Source organism: Pseudorasbora parva, chromosome 17 (assembly GCF_024679245.1).
Source record: "Pseudorasbora parva isolate DD20220531a chromosome 17, ASM2467924v1, whole genome shotgun sequence".
Classification (NCBI taxonomy): domain Eukaryota; kingdom Metazoa; phylum Chordata; class Actinopteri; order Cypriniformes; family Gobionidae; genus Pseudorasbora; species Pseudorasbora parva.
Window position 1 is genome coordinate 11,788,944 of NC_090188.1, and position 25,527 is coordinate 11,814,470.

Sequence of the window (25,527 nt, forward strand, 5' to 3'; positions counted from 1 at the left end):
TTATATTAAGATTGACATCTTTTATTTAATACAAAAGGAAAATTATTTGGATTAAAAGTTACAAAGGATGTTTTGTTGAAGAATACAATACCGGTTTCTCATGTTTTAAACAAACAAAACACAAGGCATAATATTTGCCGGTGTATGAACAAACTGCCTATTACCTGCACAGACATGAACAATCAAGCAAGTAATATACAACAGACTGGAGATGGTACCCGAGCACATGTTGGTTTTGTGTTGTTTCATGCCACGAAACCAACATGTGCTTTGTTGTCATTTCATAGAACCAAAATTATTTCAACAAATAAAACAAAAAGATTAGACAGACTCTCAGCTTTGAAGAGAATTATCCATAGTGTACAATTGTTTGTTCCCCTCCCTGATAATGTCAAAGGTTTGCCTGATCCCTTTCTCTTTAATAGATTTTTTTGATGCAAAATGCTGTCAGGCAACACAACACTGCACAACATGAGCTGCGTATATCCATGAAATTCTGATTCTGAACTCACTTTACATAAAATAACCTCCATAACAATTATATTTGCCTGTTTTGCATTTTACATTGCATCAGTCATATAAAGAATATATGAAAAAGAAAGGTGCTTGAGTAACATCTGCTTGATTTTGAGTAAACGATGATTGTTCCTCAAAAATATTGAAACCTATAGTACACCGGTGTAATGATTACTGTCACTTATAACCACAAACAACACAGGTTTCAATCCCTTGTCAGCTGCTTGATGCAATTCAATAACAGTTAACAGTAACACAGTATATGATAGTGGACACATTTCAGTATTATAAATAACACCTCATTGTGTGTAAGCTATAGATCATATTTTTTTGGTTTATTCTCCTATCAGCTATTATTTTTGACATACCATAGACGTTGAAAAGGTTCAAATATATTTGACATTTGCAGCAATTACTAGAACTAGTATTACCATGTAGTTGTCCTAATAGTTTGACCTGAATTTTTTTGGTATGTGGTAGATAACAGGGCATGGTCTTTATAGTTGAGAGCATGGTCTGATATTTGAAGGCAACTTTGGTCTGTTTGCATAAATATGTCCTTTGGTAAAAGATATGAACTAAGACTGATTAGCAGATCAGGATGGGTTTGGTAATTCCAAAAGTGCACCCACCGCACCAAAATATCCCTGAAAAACAAAATAAAATGGTTATAAGTGATTTGTTTAGATATCGTTTGAGCTTTTGGAGGCATTATACAAACTCGCACATACCTCATGTCGAAGGAATAGGGCTTTGAGTTGTCCTTTGCTCCAGTAGTCCAAAGCATAAGCGAGCAACTTCATGGATAATGTGTTCACTCGGAGAAAGTTCCCAACAAACACCACTCTTTCAATGTTCTAAATAGAAGAAACTCGTAATAAGCATTCATCCAGAAAATGCTATTCTTTTAAGAGGAGTTTCCCATGAGCTGATTGGCCCCTGGTCTCTCATAGCCCTGTACAATGCTGCTTGATCAAGATTTCACAAGGCAGCACCGTAAAGAGGCTGACAGACAAGGGCAGCACCGTAAAGAGGCTGACAGACAAGGGCAAGGACAACAAAATAGCAATTGACAGTGTGGATGTACATGTGTACCTCATTAAGTGCACACATGCGCGTGATTGAGCCAATGTTGTTTGTGATGGTGACAAGTGTTGCTCTAGCCAGATCCTCCTTCGAAACCGAGTTTCTCTTCTCCTTGCACATCATGTTCCCAAAACTACAAAACACATACATTATATTGATTAAATTGTTTACATGTGTCATAATGGAAACATTTTAAAATGATTACTGCACAAGAGGCATGATCAACATGCATAGTTCAAATGATCGGTATGCAATTGGATAGTCCTTCAACCAATCAGACCAACGATCCATCACTTATTTATCCGTCATTGTGTTAAACCCGCCAATAGCGCGCAATGTGGATAGGCCAGTTTGGGATTGGTCCCCGCAAATTTGTAACAGAAGCAGGATAAAACAATGTACAGGTTTCCAGCCTGAGCTGCGGGGCGAAATCAAATCGGGCTGGGTTTACCTAGTCTATATCATATAAGGAATTAAATTGTAATTGTTTGCCATATACATGTATCAGTAGTACACACTCTTAAAAATAAAGACTTTATTGGCAATCCGGTTGAGCTTCTGTTTATGTTCGCAGATCAATATTTTTATGTGAATAAAAGCCAAAATTCAATGTCTTGATCATATTAAGCAAACAAGTCTCTTCAGAAAATTTGGACTAAGCTGCTCAAATCAAATTGATCAGTTTTACAATCTCTTTATTAACTTTTTGACGCATCAAAGTGGTAGTTGAATGGTCTGTTAATGGAGGGATAGAAATCTGTCAAATTTATTTTCAAATATCTTCATTTGTGTGATTGGATGAACAAAAGTATTTTTGACATGAGCTTGAGTAATTGACGTTAATTTTCTTAATTTGTGGATTAACTAACCCTTTAACATAAAAAATAAAAATAAATACTTGAACTGTAGTGTATATGCCTGTACCTGGAGGCAACTGCCCATCCTGGCAAGCCAAATCGCTCATAGTCACCCCCGTAGATGTCCTTGACTAGTTTATCTACACGTGTACTTTCCCCTTCAGTGGCCATTGCCAATGCCTCTTCAAAGGTGGAGCATCCAGTTAACAGACAACACAGCCCAAGGAATGTACCACCACCAAGACTGAAAAAATTACCATATAGCGTTACAGTAAAATCCTTGTATATTTTGTTAAGCTGTTAGTTTTAAGAGTTATTAAGAAATGAATGCAATATTATAAAGCCATGACCAACCTGGTTCCAGTGACACGCTTGTAGTTGTCTTTAGAGTATACAGCCAGTATGCTGACACCTGAGCCAATGTTGACAAGCAGCAAAGGATAGGGGTTCTCCAGGTTGTATGGCCTTTGCTCGCAACGCTCAGGGTCTGTTGGGTGCTCAAAATAGTAACATTCGGATAGACCACTTGAGACCACTGAGTCAATGTACAGAACCCCCTTTATCAGACAGTCCAGCTCATCCAGCTTCAACAGCTGCAGATTGGCCATCTAAGATAAGAGAGACAGCACAGTGAAACATTTACTAAAACTATTTCTATTTTTTTTAATAGAAATGATACATAACAGCAAATGTGAGCTTGTACATACTTTACGGAAGTTATCCTCATATTTAAATGCACCACCTCCAGTGGCACAGAGGGTGGTGTGCAGACTGGAGAAGTGCTTGTCTCGGCCCATCTGCAGAAAGGCAGGCAGCTCATGCGTGGGAAAGCGAATGAAGTGCAGGCTGCCCTTGCGGCCCCAAAGGGTCAGGTCAGTCAGCTCCAGGTGGACATCTCGAATACCTGTTTTGCCGTAGGCGGTGTGTGAGGTGAGGTAGTGACGGATGCTTTTCAGACTCTCCACCTCCTCCTGTTCTTCTTCTGCTGTAATGTCTTTGGGCTCAAAGTAGACCAGCTTCACCAATGTGCCACCAATGTCCATGCCAAACCATGGGAAAGCTGTGGACCAATGACAGGTAAGTGACTTGAGTACCTTGTGCATTTTATAAACACATTTTCTGCAAGTAAACTAGAATAAAACTAAAAGCTTGTTTAAGCTTATTTTTAAATAAATTGAAATAGTTAATAATAAACTTATATTTCTCATAAATCAAATATTTGTTCTTCGCACAATCACTTGGGCGGGGTTGAATGGTTGCACTTGATGTCAACACTACAATGAGTAAATTTTACTCATTTAAAATAATTTTACTGCATAGAATTAAATATTAGATTATAGGTTATCAAAAATGACTCCAATTGTACTTGAGAAAATCAAAATGCTTGAGATGGCACACACACATATATATGCACACACACACACATGCATGCATGCATACATATTCACTCACCAGCCGTATTGGGTACACCTGTTCAACTGCTTATTAGTGCAATCTAGTTATTGATGCAATCAATAAGCATCCAATTATGTGGTGACTTAAGTGATTTTTAAAGTGGCATGGTTGTTGGTGCCAGATGGGCTGATCTGAGTATTTCATAAACTGCTTGATTTACTGGAATTTTCACCCACACAACCATCTCTAAGGTTAACAAAGAATGGTCTGAAATAGAAAAAATATCCAGTGAGCAGCAGGGCTGAGGGAAAAAATTCCTTGTTGATGACAGAGGTCAGAAGAGTAATGGCCAGACAACAGTAACTCAAATAACGTTACAACTGAGGTATCCAGAAGAGTATCTGTGAATGCAGAACACATCAAACCTTCAAGAAAATGGGCTCCAGCAGCAGAACACACCAGGTGCCACTTCTGTTAGCTAAGAACAGAAAACTGAGGCTACAATTTGCACAGGCTCACCAAAATTGGACAATAGAGAATTGGAAAATCATTGCACGAATCTTGATTTCTGCTGCAACATTCAGTCGGTCGGGTCAGAATCTAGTGTAAACAACATGATATATATATATATATATATATATATATATATATATATATATATATATATATATATATATATATATATATATATATATATATTCACACACCACGTATTGTCCAATATAAAATACCTGGAAAAAAAATCTAAATCAGGAATCATTTGCTTATTAAATTTATCAACTGGAAATTAGACTATTAATTCCATTCGGAAATATTCTGAATTGTGTTACGTTTATTTCTAAATACATTTATACCTCATCTATCATTTAAACGATATTTAATTCCGGGACTGTTGCATATCATACACCGTTAAAAAATATATATTTTACAGTGCATATATGTTGTGCAGATTAACAGGAACCTCCAATTTACATTTTTTTACCAGGAGTTAATCGGTGTTAATCCTGGGCGTACAAAATTGACAAACGTGGATATAAAATATTTGACTACTGGTTTTTATTTTATTTAGATTCGTCATTTGAATCCCTATGATGTGAGCATGAGCTCCGTTAACTCCGTTACCTACAGCCATAACAAGATGGTTCACCTACGCGGCCTGTTCTTTTTCAGCGAATCGAGCCTCAGCATCGCCGGTGTCGATTTTGACATCTGCTGCTCTCTGAGTGCACTGCCACCGGCCGCTGCATTGTCTGCACCCGGTGTAGCAATTATGCTACATGACGTCTCCGTCTTTGATCGAGGCAGCCTGAGCGCTGTAGATTCTTCCTCTTGCTCCTCCGCACATCCCTCGCCGTCACAGTGAAAGCCGTTCAGCTCCATTATGTAGTTTAACAAAAATCTCTACATCGATTGTCAAGCAGAAAAACCAACGTTAACAAATATAAATGCATTGTCAGTATTTCTTATTTAGATTTATATAGAAAATGTTTACGTCGCTGTGTTTACAACACAAGCAGTTACTCGAGTCACCAATGAATGCGCTTCTCCCTGTCAACTGAAATCGCAGCGAGCCAATCAAGTTCTCTCAGTCCTCATTGGCGATCACGTTGTCTTCATCACCCGCAGATGGCGCGCTTCACATACAACACTACATGCATCAGCATTGGGTCTTTTATGCTATGACTGACCAAAAAGACACAAGGTAAGACATTTTATTTCAGAATTCAGAAACATTCCTGGAAATCATTAAGACTGTACATGATTACGAATGAGCAGTACACAAAAAGCAAAATAGTTTAGCCGAAGTATAAATAATTCCTCGGAAATACAGTATAGCAAAAAAGAAAGTCCCAGATAATAATTAATTAAAGATCAGTAACAATTACCGCATACAGTGTTTAAAATCATGTTCGATCATACGTCTAAACTTTATATTAAAAAGTGTAGATAAAAGTGCAGTTGCTGATTAAAATATTACATTTAGGCCTGGGGCCGGTTGCATAAACCACTTAGACTAACGTAAGTCTTAAAAGTAAGTCATCTAATGTTTGTCTTTAAGACTGGTCCTAACTTTTTAAAATCAGTTACATAAAATGGTAGATCAATTCAATTTGAATTAGAAAAGTAAGACTGATTACATTTTGACTAATTGCTAGCTGGACAAATTAGTGCTTAAGACACAGTCTTAATAGTGGCTAAGTTATGCAACTAGCCCCTGGTTTCACAGACAGGGCTCAGAATGAGACAGGATTAAGCCTTAGTTAAATTAGAACATTTAAGTAGCTTTTATAAATGTGCCGTAGAAAAAAAAAATACATTTCTAGTGTGCATCTTAAGACAAAACAATGGCAGTCTTACATATTTTAAGACATGTCAGTGCAAGTTTCTTTCAGTTAAAGGGGTGGTTCCGTGTTTTTTTTCTAGGCGTGGTTGTGTTTATGGGGTGCAGTATAACATGTCTTAATAATTTTTTTTTAAATGCTGTATTTTTCTTATATTTGACCTTTATTCCACACCAGTTTCCACTATCCTTTGAGCGACTCGTTTGCTTCCTGCTTCTATGAAGCCCATCCCTCTGAAAAACGCAGTGGTCTTAGATTGGTTAGATGGCGGTGACTAGCAAGGGTTTATGATGTCACCAACCCAGGAAGAAGCTTGTTGTAGTCCAAACCGGCCGTTTTTGTAGGCAATAAACTGCCTTAACTTTAAAACACAATATCTCTGTTTCCATTAAACTTTCAGCGCTGTAACTTTGCAGATACTGTTTATGCTCATGCAGCAACATTACACACTAACTAAAATTAGAAAAGTGTAATCGCATGCAACCACCCCTTTAAAACAGCTCGGACATGCATTTTAGACTTGGACTAGCTTAAGCTTTGTCTGTGAAACCGGGCATTAAAGTGTACTCCGTTCATTCTGAGTTATTCACAATGTTTACATTATAATGCTGTTTACTCTTACACAGATAATTTGATGCTAATAGCATGAATCACACTTTCCAGCTCAAAAGATAGCAAGGCGCTAGCAACCCCATAGAAGAACATGAGTTTGAATGCCAGAGAATGTACCCTGAAAAAATATATATACCTTGAATAAAATAAGATAAATGCATCTGGGGACTGTTTCAGACATAGACCATATATATCAGGGCTGTAATATACACCCAACGTTTTCTCCTCCACATTAGGCACTTGGTTGTATTTGAATTTAGCTTTATCCATCTTAACAGTTACTCCGCTATACGTACCTCTTAGAGCCAGTGATGGAAATGGGAGAGATTTACAGGGGGGACCCTAGTTGGGGACATATTGTATATTTTTAAACCATAGATGCAGAAAATCCTATTAGATTTATGTATGAAATTTACATGTTTGGAGGCTATTACATTGAACTAGAACTGTCCCACCCTTGAAATTCATTCCCTGGACATAGTCCCCTTTAACCTCCCCACATTTCCTGTCCTGCTGCAAAACATTTAATTATTGTCAACGGTGGAATGCATCCTGTGTGTATGTGTGTATGCTTTAATTGTTTCCGTAAAATACAAAGTTTCATAGAGGTCAAACTGCCCTGAAATTACAGGACAGTGATGAGATACAGTTCACTAAGATGTTGGTGATTGAGGATACATAAGAAACAAGTTTGATAACATACACTGCTGCAGAATCTTCTATGAGGGGCTAGCGGAGAGGGTTGAAGCAATTGTACAGTCTACTACATAACTCATTTGGAGCAGTTGCTCAAGCATTTTCTAATAAATAGAGTCTCTCTGTCACACACAAGATATATTCTTGCAATTGGCAATGTTTAAAAGTGTAATTCATGTCAAGCTAGGTTTTCCAAATTAGGCTAGACTAGGTCTACAAAAAAGTACATGACACTCCATTTATTAGCAGTGAATCTGATTTTACAGGTGCAACGGCAGTCAAATCCATTATCAGTCCTGGCATGCAAGACATGTATAAGGCACATGGAAAACCGGATTATATATAAGCCCAAAGCAACCCATACTTGGAATTCGTCCATAGTGCACAGATATTAGTAGCAGTGACTAGTGAACACACACACATTGCAAACTGAAGACACACACACGTTAAGCATACACTGCAGTGCCTGGGGAGCGATTGGGAGTTAGTGCACCTCAGATGTTCCTGCCGATATTGAGAATCAAACTCGTAACAAGGGGTTACAAGTCCAACTCTCTAACCACAACTGCCCACACACATGGAAATAAATACATAAGGAAAAAGCAACAAAAGACTTTGGTGACAGAGGTTATTTAGGAGAGGGGAATATTCAGTAAGTAACTAAAATTTCAGTCTGTTTTGGCTTTAAAATAATTGGTAGTGTACATACGGATCATATGGACTACTTTTATGGTACATTTTGTCCTTTTCTAAACTAGCTGTTAGTGTCCACTCTTGTTCTGTGGGAAAGAGCAGCCTGGGCAGTCTGCTTAAGTTCCTTAAGTTTAATTTAAAAAAACAAAAAGGGTTCCATGAAACATGTGGGCGAGTACATAATGACAAATTTTCATTTTGTGGTGAACTATCCTTTTAAGACCTTTTCGGTTAATGCTTGAGCTTCCAGGCCAGGAAAACAGACAGAGTGATCCCAGTAGCAGCAGCAGCAATGAGTTGGAAGTTGTTTATCCTGAATAACTCTGGACGGCCCTCTTCTCTCTGCTCTGGCTGTAGTATAGTTGCCGGCCTAGCATTAGATTCTTGCTCTTGGTAGTTGATGGTGGCTGACTTCTTACAGTCTGATGCCTCTGAATCATGCCCAGATGGATCACTGAGAGGAACTATATTTTCTGTCCCAACATGGTTCAGGGTATGCTGGTCCTCAGAGATGACTCTGCTATGTTGCAGCATGCTTGGTGGCTGACCATTTAAATTTTCAGCAGGTGCCTGTTCAGCATACTGGATTAAATTGGTCAGTGTCTGACTCTCAAAGACAGATTCATAGTGGTCTTCCTCAGGCTGGTTAGGAGTCAAGGGAGGAGGAATATTAGAAAGCTCTGTCGAACATTCTGTTTCTCTGCTGATCTCCAATTCATCTGAAACCACTGAGCAAGGATCTTCTGGCAAGACAGGAAGAGTCTCTGCTCTGTTCTGTTGTGGTTCTGGCTGAAGGATGCCAGGTTTGCTGAAATATTCCTGGTCGATGGAAGAGGGAGAGTGCATAACACCCTCAGTAGGTGCAGATGATGTTGCCTGACCTGTTATAGTTGAATTTGTTTGGCTATTCAAAACTGGTAATCCAACAGTGTTGTTCCTCTGAACAAGCTGCAGAGAAAACAAGATTAAACCACAGAATGTGACAGATTAACAACAACTTGAAAACAAATGTACGAAATTTAAGAAAACAAACTTAAGCTTTGCCTAAAAACCAACAATGAAGTGCTTTGGTTTAAGTATTACCTCATTTGCAGTTGGGTCAGAAATCTCTGTAGGCCCCTGAATTGTTCCCTTTTTCAAAGGGGGATTAGTGTCTTGGACAGGGAGCTTCTCAGAGGTGGAAGTGTCCTTGACTGGGATTGGCACCTGGATATGAGAACTCTGGAAAGTGGTGCAAGGCTGTGTAATTTGAATTTGAGAAGTGTTTGAGGAGGATGGTTGAGCACTTGAGGTGGAGAGGGGAGTTCCACCAGTTGATGAGGTGGTGGTTTGGTCTGCTAAAGCCAATCCATCTGGAGTATCTAAAACATGTGTTTTGTTCTCAGCTGGCCCAGTGTGGGTTGGGACCTTGGAGACTACAGCAGGGGGAGGTGCTTGAGAAGGAGCAATTTCAACTTGGGATACTGGTTCAAGAGAAGGTGCTTGAACTGGAGTAGGAAGTTCCTGCACTTGCTGTGTCTCTGGAACTTTGAGAACAGGAGCAGGAGATGGTTCTGGGGCTGCCATGATGGAAGGGGCGTTTGAATGTGCTGGGACCTCCCCTGCAGGTGGAATCAGCAAAGGAGAAGTGGTCGCTGGGACAGTATGAATTGTTGCTTGGATTACGGTTGCTGTGGCACCAGCAGAAGAATAAGAAGGCGCTGGAGTAGGTGCAGGTCTGGGCACAGGAGCAGCTGAAGCAGCTGTATTATCTATAAACAAAACATAAAGAAAAAAGGTACTCTTAAATAATGTCCCTCCCTTTTTATAATTTGCTTTGAACACAAGCAAGATGGCTCTTACTTGTGATTCCCCTGATCCTGTCATAAGCAGTGCTCATCTCATCAGCCAGTTCCCTATGTTCACAGTTCATCAGTGCCTTGATGAACTCCTCAGGCCAGTTCTCTCGTCTGCGTAAATTGTCCAGAAGTGTCTGCATAGCAATGAAGTTTCCAGACATATCTCTCTTAGCTTCGATCTCTTCCTGCAAAATATAAAATAGTAAACAAAAACAATTTGACTAACTGTGCTTTTCACTCTTGCATATCTGGGTATAGTTATGATGTTATTTGAGCTTAATGTGATCCTGCTTACCCTATCGGTTTGTGTGAGGCATGACAGGTGAGGCATGATATCTCTCACTTTGACCATCGATGAAAAGCGAGCCAAATTTGGCCTGATCGCTTTATTATAAAATTGTTCACGTGTCAATGACATTTTTGCACTTCGAAAGAGAGTGATAGAAAAAGTTTTTTTTTGTGATTTATTGTTATCAATAATACTATATAATACACTATAATAAAACAATAATACACTAAATAAAAACACATACTGTAAAATGAATATTAGTACCTGCTTTAAAGAGTAAAATTCAACAGCCTCTTCTTTGTGTCCCTGAATCTGGACTCCAAATCAGCGCTGGGAAAAGAATTAGACAAATTTTTTTATCATTCAAATCTTTGATGTAAAACCCTTAAAAGCTTCAAAAAAGCTTAATATGAAAGTCATCATGAAAACTGTGAACTAGAATCATACATGATCTCATGATTGCATCATCTCATAATCCATCCTGGACAGCACTTCTGGATAAGGAAAGCTTAAAATGAAAGTGAAAGTGAAAACTATTTAAGAATTATAGGGAAATCCTTAAGTTCCCATTTGGCCTTCATTAGAAAAGGGTTTTAAACAAAGAGGGAAAAAACAAAAATCCATTTGACATAACTGCAAACTCAAACCAGAAATGTAGAACAGATGTGATTAATGTAAAGCAGATACATTTTGCAACATTTACTCATCAGTACAGGGGATGTCCCTGAATGCCCCCATACATTTTTGTGAAATGTAGAGCGGATGTGAAGAATGTAGAGCAGATTTTGCATCATCTTTGCAACATTTACTCATCAATACAGGCTGTATTGATGAGTAAATGTTATACAGGGGATAGTCCATGAATGCCCCCAAACTCACAAGTGTACTACATTAATCATTATATCAGAGCTCTAGGGTTGTGTATTGTTCAAAATCTTTCGATCCAGTGCCAATTTCGATACCGGTTCCTAACAATACTTTTTTCGATACCATATGCAACCGACTAGCAGCACAAGCTAACATACATAAAGTAATAGTCAATGTTATGGGGATGCATTCAGTTTAAGTAGCGAAATTACACTTATCTGTCAAGTATTTCCCCGAGCACGATTGTCCCCCTCCCTTCTCCTCCGCTGGCCTGCACTCACACTTGACTTAACGCACCTGGCCGCACGCTTACGTCTTTCATGATTCAACTTTTTGTTTTGAAGAAGAACAGAAGAAAAGCGCTTTCACCAATAGACTGCCTAATAGATTTATCATTTATGCCGCGCAGCGTTTTTGTTTGTCTTGACTGCACTGCACATATCAAAAGATTATTACGGAGGTAGCTTACTTTGATGGACGAATTTACATCTTTACTCGCAAACTGCAATTTATATTAATCAATAAGGTGCTAACCAGGGTGCGAACCACGCTCGAGCCCAACCGAACCATGTTCTGGCCCAACCGAACTGCGCTCTGGCCCAACCGAATCGCGCTCTGGCTCACCTCTTCAAAGCGGGCTAGGACCAGCAAAACTAACCGCGCCAGGGCACGGAACGGAGCGCACACACTTGTCGAACGAACCGGGCTTTGGGGCTCAAGCGCACTTGGGCAGAGTTCAGAGCGCCTAATGTGAGTACACCGTCGCCTTTGGTTGCAATACTCTTATCGCATATGTTGCATTTTGCTAACTCACCATCTACTTTTATAAAGTGTAGCCACACTTTAGACCTCTTAGACCTCTGTGCTGCTGCAATGCTAAGGAATAGTGTATAGTCAGAAGATTGTTATGCAAAAGAAACCTCTTCAGGGTGATACAAGTGAAATTATCCAGCTTATTATGCAGCTACCAGCCACATAATAAATGATTGAACAATGTCATCTTTTATTACCTCAAGATGTCTCGCAGTACCCACTTGAGCAATCTGTTATCGGTTGTGCAATAACAGGACTGCCGGTGGCAGGTAAATGTAAAGCAGATGATGAATCTACCTCAAACTCAAAACTATCAGATGTGATCGCATATCCCACACTAAACCTACCCTTAAAGCATGAAATAAAATTTTACAATTTGTATTTTTATATGTAATATTGTAGTGTTTACTGTAAATGATTTATCTGTGCACTTTATTAATTTAAAAAAATAAATGTATCTAAATAATCAAATACATTAACCTCCCCTTCCCCCTCGAAGCAACTTCTCTTCTCTCCTGGTCATGTGCTGTGGCTATCGTTTCTGATCCTCCACAACTGAGCGCAAACTGGCATTCAAATCTGCCTCGAATTTGTTAGCAACGCCCAACTTCCAACGATCCAATCTATTCCTAATGGACAAAATCAAGCCCCGTCCTACATTTTTTCTAATTTCAGAGGCCGTTTCACTCTGATATGTGACCCTTCACGGAAACCAGGGACACAAGTCGGCAGCTCTACTTTCGAGCAAATTATGTGATTTTCGCTTTTTTGCAGAATCTGTTAGTTGAAATCACGAAGAAACCTCTCTGTGTTTGAGATGGCATTAATGGTATATTTAAAAGCGTACATTTTGAGGTTGAAATCGCCTTGTTTTGTCTGTGTGTATTTCCATACTGGCTTTTGTTATTGCCCCGCCCTTCAAGGGAGGTGTGGCTAATTATTTATGCAGCGCTCTGGCCGGCTGTAGAGATGATCTGAGCGACGATGAAAGCGGCATAATAAGACTGAATAATATCCTAATCTACAACTGAGGGGAAGAAGAGGAAGAATGTATGCTGGCGTCAGATGAGTTGTACCGTAAGAAATCAGAGGCTATATCGATAGTAACATTTGACGGGGATAAAGACAGAGAAATGGGTCAAATCTGTAACCATGGCTATAGTGTAGGGGTAAGGCTCATGTCATCAAGTTGACGCAAATAGATCAGAGGTTCGAATCTGCCTTTTGCCACACTCTCTCTACTCCCTTTTCCCATCACATATCAGATCGGAAAGGCATTTATTTTCAAAAAGAATTGAGAAAATATTAGAAAAGTGGAAATAAAGCATCTAACGTGTTTATTAATAAGTGTTTCTCGGTTAGAGAGTGTGGCAAAAGGCGGATTTGACCCTCTGATCGATTTGCGTCAAAACTTAATGACATGCACCTGACCCCAACACTATAGCCACGGTTACGGACTTTACCCATTTCTCTATCTTTATCCCCTTCAAACAGACGCACAGTACATCCACTAAGAAGACCCCGGCAAACAGAAAGTGTGCCCGAACGACTTATTTCATTGGAGGCAACGAGATTTGCAAGAATACTTTTCTGTTTCTTATGGGGTGTGTTTCCATAAACACCAAAGTTTGTCGTTTTGTGTTCATTCTAAGAACACATACACGTTCTATCATGTTTAGACCTTCCCATACCTACCTATTGTTCTTAACTGTCGTTTTAATTGTAATCGTTAGCATCGTATCACTTGCCAAAAAAACAAAAAAAGACTGTTGGCCTGAAGCTGCAGTCCTCAGACTGTATTAAGAAAACATCTGTATTGCAAACCTCTTCATGTTGCGGTCGTTGTTGTTTCTGGCTAGCAGCACAATGTCACTGCCATAGAAACCAATGCAGATATTTCAGAAACGAAAGAGCGGCACAGGAGACACAAATTGGATCTGAACCGTTGCAATACACAGTGTGAACAGTCAATAATTTTAAATTAGATTCAATCAGATTTGAATTTGATTTGTACTAACAGTGGGAACATAGCCTTAGAAACTTCGCATCACACAAAGAGAAGCTTGTTGAAGGTGAGTTATGAGAAGGTGAGGTGTAGTACAGTATTTAAAAAAATTTTTTTTTACAATGTTTCAAATAAACCCTTTAGGATTTTGCAAGCAAAGTCATGTCTGAGATTGTCTTTATTTGGGTGCATGTAGGGAGCTTGAAAATAGTTTTCTCAACAAAATGGGGGCCTGGCAGAAAAAGATTGGGAACCATATCAATAGTGTAATGTAGCTATAATGTAAAGTATTTGATGATCTTGATGTGGACGTCTTTTTAAATGTATTTCTAAATCATGTAAAGAGGGCATATATTTTTATAAAATATATTTCGGGACAGATCAAATCTCTACCTCCTGCAGACACGTGTGTTAAGCTTCTGAATATATCCAGTGTTCTGTATTTTGCGTACGTGAGTTTTTGTTGTAGATGGCTATTGCTGCGCGTTTAGCTAGAATGCCATACAAAACCAACCCATTGGGCCACTGAATCTGCATTAACGACAACAATTGGGGCAACAGCCTTAGTCCTAATGGGTTGTTATCATCGCTATCAAAATCCAGTGTTCTGTATTTTACGTACGTGAGTTTTTGTTGTAGGTGGCTATTGTAGATGGCTATAAAAAATAAAAAATAAAAATAAAAAATTGTGTACTGTGCTAATTAATTGAGACTTCTTACAGCTCTTACAGGTTGTTGGCCTTGTTTGTTTCGTTGCTTCTATTGCTCTCCCCTTTTTTTTGTAAGTCGCTTTTGATAAAAGCGTCTGCTAAATGATTAAATGTAAATGTAAATATATGTACAGTATATCTGTAAATCATTTTCATTTATCTTAAACATTAAAACATTTAAATAAGTGCGCTTTAAATGGTCAATAGTAGACATATTATCTAGAACTAAACACCACAGCTGTAACAAAGTGACCTTAAAATGAATGAATATCTTCTATATGGTACAAGTAGAAATCTGATGTGACCTGGGCATTACCAAGCTGGTGGAAAAATCAATGATCTCCGAACATCAAAGCATAAAACTAATGCTGTTCTGCAACCGTTGCCCTCTTTCCCTCAAAATGTTGTTACACAGTGCTGTTTCTAGAAGGAAGGAAATCATGTACAAAACTAATGCCAAAAGCCAATGTAGTAAAGTGAGTCGTGACAGCTCAAAGCCCTGCTCTTCAACTATGCCATTTAACCAGTTCAGTCTGGCTATTTACTCGCAATAAATACACTCAATACCATTCATACAACATTTTATGGGGCATAAACTACCAGGATTGTCTGGCTATCACCAGACCAAGCTCAATTTAAAATTGAACATTGGTCCGGGGAGTCTGCTCTGTATTTTCTACTGCACAAGAGGCGTGATAAACGAGCATTATTTGATTGACTCTGTACGCAATTGGATAGACCTTCAACCAATCAATGGGCAACGACCCATCATTTCTCTATCTGTCATCGTATTAAACCCGCCAATAGCGTTTCAGGTGGATGAGCCAGTCTGTGATTGGTTCCCGCAAAAGTGTAACTGAAGCAGCAGAAATGAATGTACAGGTTTCCAGACTGAGTTGGAGGGCGAAATCAAATCGCTGGCAGATTAGGTTGGGTTTACCCAGTCTAGCACACACCAACTGTACTCCTTGTATTCATTATTAGTAATCTTTTCTGTTATATATTAGTATAAGAGTAGTATATAAATAGAATAACAGTAGAATAATGTATAATACTACTTTATAACAGTATAGTATACATTACAATATAAAAAGTATAGGCTTATTAAAATTATAGTTCACCCATTTACTCACTTTCAAATTGTTCAAAACCTGTATGAATTGTCTTTCTTCTGCTGAATACAAAGGAAGATATTTGAAAGAATGTTAGTAGATAAGCAGATCTCGGCAGCCATTGACTACTCTAGTCCCCCATGGTCCCGTATGAGACCCGTAGTCCAGACGGGTTCAATCTACAGAATAACTGTGTGGGAACAGGTCATCAGAGACTTTGGTCTGTTTGCACTTAAACAGCTCAGCAATTATAATCTGTTGTCAGATTCAATGTCAGTGCTGCTCTTTTAAACTAAGGCGCTGGCAGGTTAATCCACAGTTCATGTCCCTCAAAGGTCAAACATGAAATTTTTTACCTGGAACAGAGCCATGTGTTATTATCTGTCATCTTGTATGATAACAGACACGAGGGGCACTCTTCCACACTAAACTAGACAGGTATTCAGGTGCTGTACGGAGCTAATGTACAGCCAGCCAGATTCAAGACTATTCACAGTTTTTAATAAATTATTATAGGGTTTAAAGCACGAGGTTGAGGTCACAATGACAGACTGCTTAATTGGCTTCAGTTCAAGGAAACTGGCAAACCTACTGTGAAATGTCCTCTAAACGACCGTCCTATTTCCCTGTAAAATCTTTAAGAAACCTTCTCAAGTACTTTGAGGTGACATTTGATATACAGTAAACCACACTTTAAAGTATGGTATACATTGCATGACTAAGATTAGCGACAAAAGAACAACCTTTGAATCCCAAGCCAAAGTGATTACGAAGAGTTCACAGAAATATAGGAGAACATATGTAAGTCGATTTTACGACTGAAAACGAGTCGCGGGATACAGAAACACAAAACGCGCATAAACGTGTTAAATTATTTATTTAATGTGACGGGGTAGCGTGTTTACAAGACACAATACGACTTAGTTTAGGACATAACCCTTAGCATAACTGGTGAGCGAGCTTTATGCAACAAATACTCACGACACACAAGTAGCCTATAATTTACACACAAAACAGCTAACATTCGAGGAATGTAAGGTATTTGAACTTACCCTTTAGATTATAGGAAGGTCAGTCTATCAAGTCTTTCGCAGACTGAGGCACTTTCGATATGCACGTCTTCCCTTCAGCGTTTAAAGCACAACCCTCCCTGGCATCACACGCTGTTTGACTTTTTCATTGGATCTCCGAACTGTGTATCAACTACAATATTAGGGTTGGAGTTTCCGTGTTGCAAAAATCATTTTTGGAATCTTAATGGAATGGGCAAACTTTAAAAAAACATAATATTATTATTTGTATCATTGGACTGGAATAGCCTAGCAATCAAAGAGGACAAACTGTGAGGTCGAAAATAGACTAAAATTATGCCTGGGCAGATAGACTTTGAAATAGCAGCCTACATGGTTACAATTTTTAATTACCGGTATCTAAAGGGATGGCAGCAGATAAGCTGATAAAACCTAAAACTTAACTTTATAACTCTCCGAAGGAAGGGCAGATAACGTGCTATATTTCCAGTTATATCTAAGTCCCTGAGCCGAAGTTTTTGTGGCACGGGTAATGTTACCATCAAAAAAATAAATAGTAAATGTGTACAAATATTCTATCTATTCTATTGGACTGTGTGTGTGTGTGTGTGTGTGTGTGTGTGTGTGTGTACACCCACTGCGCAGACGCGCGTTCTCAGACATGCGCGTTGCTTGAACAGCTTTAACAGAAAAAGTGGCTTCTCCCAAATGTACATTCTTTAGTGATTTGCGTTACTAATATACATCCCAGCTGTGTTTTATTATATTATTTGATTCTGTTTCAACCTCATGAGCTTGTAAAATATAACACTGATGTTCACCTTCTTTATAACCCATATGTCTTTGGGGTCCATTTCCCTCAATAAAAATGTATATTTGCATGAGATTAAGTGAGTTTTGTCACATTATCTGCGCGCGCGTCTGGTGCGCTATCTTTCTGGGGACTCGTCGCCATAGACGTAATGGTTTTTATAATGTACAAATTATATAGTCTATCCCCCTACACTAGGCTATCTCTTTTTATGCATTTTTACATTTTCAAAAGAACTGATTCTCTATGATTTATAAGCCATTGTACCCATGGGGGCCTCAATTTAGTTTCCCACAGTGACATGAGTCCCCATGAATCTATGTGCATTCATGTTTAAGTCCTCATCAGGCTAGAAAAACATGCGCGCGCACACACACATACACACACACACCTGTTCATTTCTGCTTATTAGTTTTATCTACATTTTATTTTTTATATTTTAAGTATTTTTTTACATTTGGATTATTGATTATTGAAATAAATAATTTATGTAGCATTATTGCAAAAACGGACACTATACCAAAAATAACGTTTTGATATGAGTATTTGGCCATATACAGAAGAATAAATGAATCTGTATGGCCCTCTGCTGGATATACACATAACATTATGACCAGTGAATTACACTGATTATTGGGTGGTATATTTTAGGCAGAAAGTGAACAGTTTGTCCTCAAAGTTGATGGGCAAAAATGAGCAAGCGTAAAAATTTGAGTTTGATAAGGGCCACATTTTGATGGATAGATGACCGGGTCAGTAGACCCAGACAGCTTCTGGCAAATTTAGATTTGCTCTGCAAGTAGTCTGGCAAAGAGCCCATTCAAGTCATAGACAGTAAAAGAAATGAAGAGAGCGTTCCCATAGACTTCAACGGCGGATAATGAGGTCAATTAGAAGCACTCACTTCCTGATGGCTGAGCGAACTGCACAGGCTGCTCAAGAGTTTGTCGACATAGATGTGACGTAAGCAACCTGTCTGACAGTTGGAAGTCTTATAGTAGTTGTGGAAAGTGAAATCTGAATCACGTTGTTTAAATGTTTTGTCCCGTTGCTTTTGGCTCACTATGGGCTTCTCCCCATTCTTCTCCCTTGACTTTATCAGACTTTATGTCTCCACGTCCCCCCGACTGTCTGGTAGACAGTAAAAGATTGCCTCTGAGCGTCTCCTCCTGTCTATACGGTAATTTCTCAACTGTGCGACAGAGTCGCGTTGGTTATGGCGCAATTGTTAGCCTATTTTTACAAAAACAGCTTCTACGGGGCGATAGTGTAAAATACAAGGTAATGGAGCCTTTTATGCATTGTCGTGTTTCTTTAGAAATAAACAATGGACAAATGGAGTCTTTAAACGCCTCAAATGTAAAGTTATTCACTGTCAAAGTGACTCAAAAATGAATGGGAGTCAATGGGGATGCTAAAAGCAGGTGATGGCTTGGTTAGCAATGGCCGCCCCTATGGGTGGAACGCTTTCCGAGTGCTATACCCCCTTTACATTTTTAAATACTTGTCCACTTTAGAGGACACCAGGGCCAGCATTTTGGGAGACATAAGTGAATAAGGAAATTAATTATATTTCAATATTCATATTAAATATTATGATTATCCATCCATCCATTATCTTCCGCTTATCCGGGGCCAGGTCATGGGGGCAACAGTCTAAGCAGAGATGCCCAGACTTCCTTCTTCCTAGCCAATTCCTCCAGCTCCTTCGGGGGAACCCGAGGCATTCCCAGGCCAGCCGGGAGACATAATCCCTCCAGCGTTTCCTGGGTCTTCCCCGGGACCTCCTCCTGGTGGGATGTGCCCGGAACACCTCCCTGGGAAGGCGTCCAGGAGGCATCCGAAATAGATGCCCGAGCCACCTCAGCTGGCTCTACTCTGAGCTCCTCCCGAGTGACCGAGCTTCTCACCCTATCTCTAAGGGAGCGGCCACCCTGCGGAGGGTGCCACCCTGCGGAGAAAGCTCATATCAGCCACCTGTATACGGGATCTTGTCCTTTCGGTCATGACCCACAGCTTATGACCATAGGTGAGAGTAGGAACGTAGATTGACCGGTAAATCAAGAGCTTCGCCTTACGGCGCAGCTCATTCTTCACCACGACAGATCGGTACATCGCCCGCATTACTGCATATGCTGCACCGATCCGTCTGCCCAACCAGTCCACATGTGCTTTGTGGATTTGGAGAAGGCATTCGACTGTGTTCCTCGTGGCACCCTGTGGAGGGTGCTCTGGGAGTATGGGGTCCGGGGCCCCTTGCTTAAGGCTGTACGGTCCCTTTACGACCAGAGCAGGAGCTTGGTTCGCATTGCCGGCAGTAAGTCAAATTAGTTTTTCTGTCCTTTGTCACCGGTTCTGTTCACAATTTTTATGGACAGAATTTCTAGACGCAGTCAAGGGTCGGAGAGTGTCCAGTTTGGGGACCACGCGATTTCGTCACTGCTCTTTGCAGATGATGTTGTCGTGTTGGCACCCTTAGACCAGGACCTTCAGCATGCACTGGGACGGTTTGCAGCCGAGTGAGAAGTGGCTGGGATGAGAATCAGCACCTCCAAGTTCGAGGCCATGGTTCTCAGTTGGAAAAGGGTAGCTTGCTCACTTCAGGTTGGTGGAGAGTTCTTGCCTCAAGTGGAGGAGTTTAAGTATATCTTGGGATCTTGTTCACGAGTGAGGGATATTATTATTATTAAATCTGTGACATGTATGATGTCTGAGAAATTTACTAAAATATAATGTCCACTACAGAGGACACAAGTCTATTCCTGGGTCCCAGGAGGAGATAAGATTTTCAAAAGTAGTGGTACGTTCTCAAGAAACAATAGATATACAGTAGAGACTTGGCATATACCAACAAAAGAAACCTGCCAGTGTATATATATTTTTATATAAAAATTTGGTTGTTTTTTGTTGGTTTAACTTAAAAAGTAAGTAACCTGGTTGCCTTAAAGTTTTGAGTTTATTGAAATTAAAAATTTGAGTTGATACAATGAAAGAAATTTGTTTAATAAATGGAAACTCAAAATATTTTTTTATCTGAACCACATAAAAATTTGATAAATCATGAAAATAGCACTATTTGGCATGTTTCACTGCATCATCAGAAATAAAACACACACAATTACCCAATATGCTTACAAAATCTTTTAATAATATTTTAATAAAGGTTGTCGAATCTCAAAAATGTCGATGTCAATGAACTTTAAGGCAACCAGGTAACTTTTTTTCTAAATAATTTTTTACAGTGTATATATATATATATATATATAAAAGCATATGCATTTGTGTGTGTATTCCAGTCACATATAGGGAAACCATTCATTGCTATTGTATATTAGGCCTATTGCATGTCACTGTCAGAGTGTATTAAAGAGGCTTTTAGTTGAAAGAACTGTAATCTTTTAAAAGCATCACTTGCTAAAAGCACCTAAAGGTACTCATCCATTCGGCACTAATAGAGCCTACAGTAAAACAGCCTCCACTGTGCGCTCTTGACTGATAATACAGCAAGCTCACGTGTTTTTGTGAGCCTCAGTCTTTCCTTTCATTCTCTAATCTTTTGATACCACATACAAATAAAGACATAATAGCCCTACATTATCAAATATATAGTGTATAGTCCCTGCTGAAAAATCCAGCATTGCGGGTCACCAACATAAGTTTTTGCATTGGATGCTGGTTTCTGGTGGACCAGCTACACCAGTTAACTTTTGCTCATGGAATTCTGACTGGTTTCTGCTGGATTTTCTAGCAGAGTAAAATGCATGCATGTAATATTTCTACGAAACATTTGTCAACAAATCATGTTCTGAAACGTTAGTGCCAACACACTAAGTTGCATTTGAAAAGAGCTAGCCAACAACAGGAATAAACTATACACATTAAAATAATTTGTAAAGCATATTTTTATTGTCTACATACTTAAAACATTTCTGAGTGAGAACATGTCATATATTAATTAAACATACAACCGACAAAACAGAAGCAGACTAGTGACAATAAGATTCTTTACTTCATAAAAAAATCAAACATGTTTGCGTAGTCAATACATGCATTAGTCAATACACCTGCACATAGACTGCACAGTTTTTTTTTCCAAGGTGTCATATGTACAAAATATTACTAGACTTCTGTCATCACTTTTTTATAAGGAGTTATATTATTCACCATGCTACCAGCTACTATGTTCCAAGAACCAACATGAGATGGCATGACCAGTTGGCAGCGGGTTAGCTTGGACCAGGCCAGATTGAGCTAAAATATCATCCTAAACTGGAATTTCCAACACAGGAACGAAAGGTCAAGGGTTAGAGATTGACATTACTTTGATTAAGTTGCTCCCATGGTAATGGGTCACTATTCTCCATGACTGTGGTGTTTCGCCGTTCGCTCCAAAAATGCTCAAGATCTGGGAGAGTTTGACAGGATGCATCTGAACGCCTTTCTTTTATAATCACACATCCCCGCTCATCCAACACCTTCATAACCATTGTGCGCATCTCACTTCCGTTGCCCTCAATTCTCAGTTTGTGTTTAGCACCTCGACAAGCCAACAGCGAACACAGATTGCTAAGGCTTTCTCTGAGCGGCACGTGCATGGTGAGAAGGATGGCGGGAAAGAACATGCTGCTCAAGTAAATGCACACCTGAGCGAAAATCAGCAAGCCGGCTGAAGGTTTGCAGCTTTCGCCTGAGCTGTGACGCATCCACACCCAAGAGGCCCATTCGGGAAGCATCATGAGCGTGTTCACGGCAATGACACTTAAATACATCAAAGAATTCTCATATTGGTGTGAAAGATAAACCTCCTCGTTGGTACTCGGTTTGATGAGGAAGATGGTCCTGATGTGGCACACCGCAGAGAGGATGATGGGAAGAACATAGATACCCAACGGTAGCATCTTACTGAACACTCGCATAGCATCTTGGGAGTGAAAGGTAAATTCAGAGACACACAGACTGATATTTCCCTCTTCCTTTAACCTGGAGAAAACGATATCGGGAACCGGAAACACGAGCGCAATCGTCCATATGAGCACTAAGGTTATCACAATGTTCTTTTGACGGAAATTCGACTGGTCCTCGGGATGGGTGGAAAAGTCATGCCGCGCTTGACTCGTCGCCAACAGTGTGAAAGCTTTGACGGCCAGACAGCTATGCTGGATCCACTCTGTTGTTCTACAAGCCAGTAGACCGAGTGTCCAAGAGCGATTGTAGTATGTGAGTGCGCGCGCAGGAGCGCACAGGGAGAGTATCAACAAGTCGGTTGCGCTCAAGTTGGCAAGCAAGACATATGCTTCGGATACACTCTGGCTGGCAAAAACGTAGATTAGTATCACAAGCACCAAAAAATTCCCACCGATCCCAAGCCCGCTGATTGTGCTGAGAATAGCCGGTACGATTACTTTAGTATCTTCACCTTCTAACTGCTGAATGCCACCGTCGAAACTCACAAATGTGCTGTTGGCTGCCATGTCCAACTCCAGTAGGAACTGCTCTGCTGTGGATGCACCTTTCTGTGCGTGCGCTTGGCTGCAGATGCGATATTTTAAGAGATGCCATTCAGTGTCGTCAAGCGTCAACGTCATCGTAGCTGAAGGGAAACTCAAACACAGCTTTATCTTTATGCTTTTGAAACATAATAATGGCATTCCCCCTTTTCTCACCAGTGCAGTTTGAACGAAGTAAACAATATTAAAAAGTATTAGGCTATATTTTTGGGTTGTGTTTTTCTACAGGGCAAATGATGACTGAAATATTCACTGATCACAAATTCAAAATAAGTAAAAAAAAAAAAAAAAAGATAACGTTCAAATAATTATCAAAACATAACACTCATTGTGAGCTTGATTTTGAATAAAACAACTATTTAAAAAAAACTCAATTATGTATAAATGGAGGATTACGGTGGAATTTGAAAACATGAGATTTGGGGGAAACTATTTGAACTATTTTGTTTTATCCAGCATCTCCTGTGTGACTTACAGCTGAATAAAAGTATTTTTCTGCATTTATCACAATCATTTCTTAGTACATCATTCTGGCTGTATTCAAGCATATTGTGGCCCTGCAGTCACTCTTTCAGACCTGCTTTTATCATTCTGGGCCAGTGTGTATATGTACTTTCTTCTTGACATAGTGCCCTTGGCTTTGCTTTTGCAATTTCTAACAACAAAGAAAGAGCAAAAAATGTTTGCTTCATGCACTGGTCAGTTGATGAGGTTATTTTTATCCCTCTTGGAGAATTTCCCCAGATGGTCAAAGTAATGTTTTTACTTGAGGGACCAGCTTTTATAGAAGATTCTAAACGCACACAATCTTTCTTTTTCTCTCTCCTGTCAGTCAGTGCTTTTAGACGTATGTATGTATTTGGCCCTGGGGAAATACAAATCTCTTAATAACAGTCTTTGACATAAACAATGTGAGAAATAAGGGCAGCATATTCAATGGAGAGAAATTTCAGCAGAGGATCAGAGAGAGTTTTGTATTTGGAAAACAGCAAATAGGATCTCTGATTGAGATAAACTAAACAGATAAACAAACTTCACATTCATCCATCCATCCATTCTCAAAGCCGCTTGTCCTATATGTACAGGTTGTAGGGATGCTAGAGCCTATTTCTGATTGGGCCTTAGGCAGGAAAACACCCAGGCTTAAATATGCTTTCCCTTTTCAATATAAAATATAATTTGTAGTGTAAACAAACAAACAAAATAACATCCACTGGTAGGGCTATGGACTTTTTTTTCTTGTTTCCAAAAACTGGTTCCAAAACATCCTGGAGGCTCTTAGCTTAATGTCACTAAGCTAAGCACTTTATTGACTTTTTTTATCAAATAAACTCACAAAACAGGGAATAATCCTGTAAAAGAAATTGTTGGTTTTAACTTAAAAAGGTAAGTTACCTGGTTGCCTCAAAATTGAGTTCATTGAAATTAAAATTGACTGTTAAAAAATAGAACCTCAAAATATTGTGTTACCTGAACCACTATAATTATCTAAGTTGATTTGACAAATGGTCAAAAGTTGTGATAACAAATCATGATTTTTTTTTAATACCACTAACAAGGCTAAAAATAGCCTCCCACTAACACAGTAGCATAATGAGGGCCCCTACATGCAAACCGAAGGATTGAGAACTTTGTAAGTGTACAAACAGTTTAATAAGAAGATACTTTATAAAGACAGTACATTACACGTTCACGGACAGGCGCCATCTTGGAAAACAGTCTCGACTAATCGAAAATAGGAAAAATATCGAAAGTCAGTGGTAATTTTTGAGCGAGATGCTAATGGTCTAATCAGATCAATGATCTATGGTAAGCTATGCTAAAAGATCTACTGCCAGAAAACTCAACTGTTTAAAGGTGGGGTAAGTGCTTTCTGGTAACCGTTGTTGTTATTTCAAATCACCAAAACAAACACGTCCCTACCCCCAAAAGGGTCTCGCCCCTATTTTGATAGCTCCGCCCCACACATACGTAACCCAGGCAACGACTATGGCAGAATCTGTCCAGGTCGAATATTCCATGAAAAAGTCCCCCCTGCAGCAAAGTATTTGTGAAACCACAACATGCACAACCTTGAGGCGGAAGGGCTACGACAGCAGAACACCCCTGCAGGTACAACTCATCTCCACTACAAATAAGAAAAAGTGGCTACAATTTGCACAAGCTCACAAAAATTGGACAGTTGAAGACGGGAAAAATGCCTGGTCTGATGAGTCTCGGTTTCTGTTGAGACATTCAGATGATAGAGTCAGAATTTGGCGTAAACAGAATGAGAACATGGATCCATCATGCCTTGTTACCACTGTGCAGGCTGGTGGTGGTGGTGTAATGGTGTGGGGGATGTTTT

General features: G+C 39.4%; 2 protein-coding genes across 3 annotated transcripts; both read right to left on the reverse strand.

The window, feature by feature from the left end:
- On the reverse strand, positions 1 to 5,471 carry pank2 (pantothenate kinase 2). Of its 2 annotated transcripts, none has more exons than XM_067421558.1 (8): positions 5,347 to 5,471; positions 5,006 to 5,255; positions 3,167 to 3,519; positions 2,814 to 3,067; positions 2,527 to 2,703; positions 1,612 to 1,735; positions 1,248 to 1,373; positions 1 to 1,163 (listed from the first exon to the last, which is right to left on the reverse strand). In XM_067421558.1, the coding sequence occupies exons 2-8, from the start codon at positions 5,232 to 5,234 to the stop codon at positions 1,113 to 1,115; spliced, it is 1,314 nt and encodes a 437-aa protein (XP_067277659.1). In that variant the 5' UTR covers positions 5,235 to 5,255; positions 5,347 to 5,471; the 3' UTR covers positions 1 to 1,112. The 2 variants fall into 2 exon arrangements, with proteins under 2 accessions (XP_067277659.1, XP_067277661.1); XM_067421560.1 differs by having other exon boundaries at positions 5,385 to 5,402.
- Positions 5,472 to 5,552: 81 nt separating this feature from the next.
- On the reverse strand, positions 5,553 to 16,986 carry mavs (mitochondrial antiviral signaling protein). The gene is made up of 6 exons (XM_067421557.1): positions 16,884 to 16,986; positions 10,589 to 10,654; positions 10,331 to 10,460; positions 10,040 to 10,220; positions 9,281 to 9,948; positions 5,553 to 9,145 (listed from the first exon to the last, which is right to left on the reverse strand). The coding sequence occupies exons 3-6, from the start codon at positions 10,451 to 10,453 to the stop codon at positions 8,429 to 8,431; spliced, it is 1,689 nt and encodes a 562-aa protein (XP_067277658.1). The 5' UTR covers positions 10,454 to 10,460; positions 10,589 to 10,654; positions 16,884 to 16,986; the 3' UTR covers positions 5,553 to 8,428.
- Between the last annotated feature and the right edge of the window lie 8,541 nt (positions 16,987 to 25,527).

Bases quoted from the DNA above. Each gene is read 5' to 3' on its own strand.
- mavs (XM_067421557.1), bottom strand. From the start codon at position 10,453: ATGTCATTGACACGTGAACAATTTTATAATAAAGCGATCAGGCCAAAT. The intron at 10,221-10,330 runs GTAAGCAGGATC...TATATTTTGCAG, and splicing joins GCCTCACACAAACCGATAGG to GAAGAGATCGAAGCTAAGAG. The intron at 9,146-9,280 runs GTAATACTTAAA...TTTTCTCTGCAG, and splicing joins CTGACCCAACTGCAAATGAG to CTTGTTCAGAGGAACAACAC.
- pank2 (XM_067421558.1), bottom strand. From the start codon at position 5,234: ATGGAGCTGAACGGCTTTCACTGTGACGGCGAGGGATGTGCGGAGGAG. The intron at 2,704-2,813 runs GTTGGTCATGGC...TAATTTTTTCAG, and splicing joins AAGCGTGTCACTGGAACCAG to TCTTGGTGGTGGTACATTCC. The intron at 1,374-1,611 runs GTACACATGTAC...TCTTCTATTTAG, and splicing joins GCATGTGTGCACTTAATGAG to AACATTGAAAGAGTGGTGTT.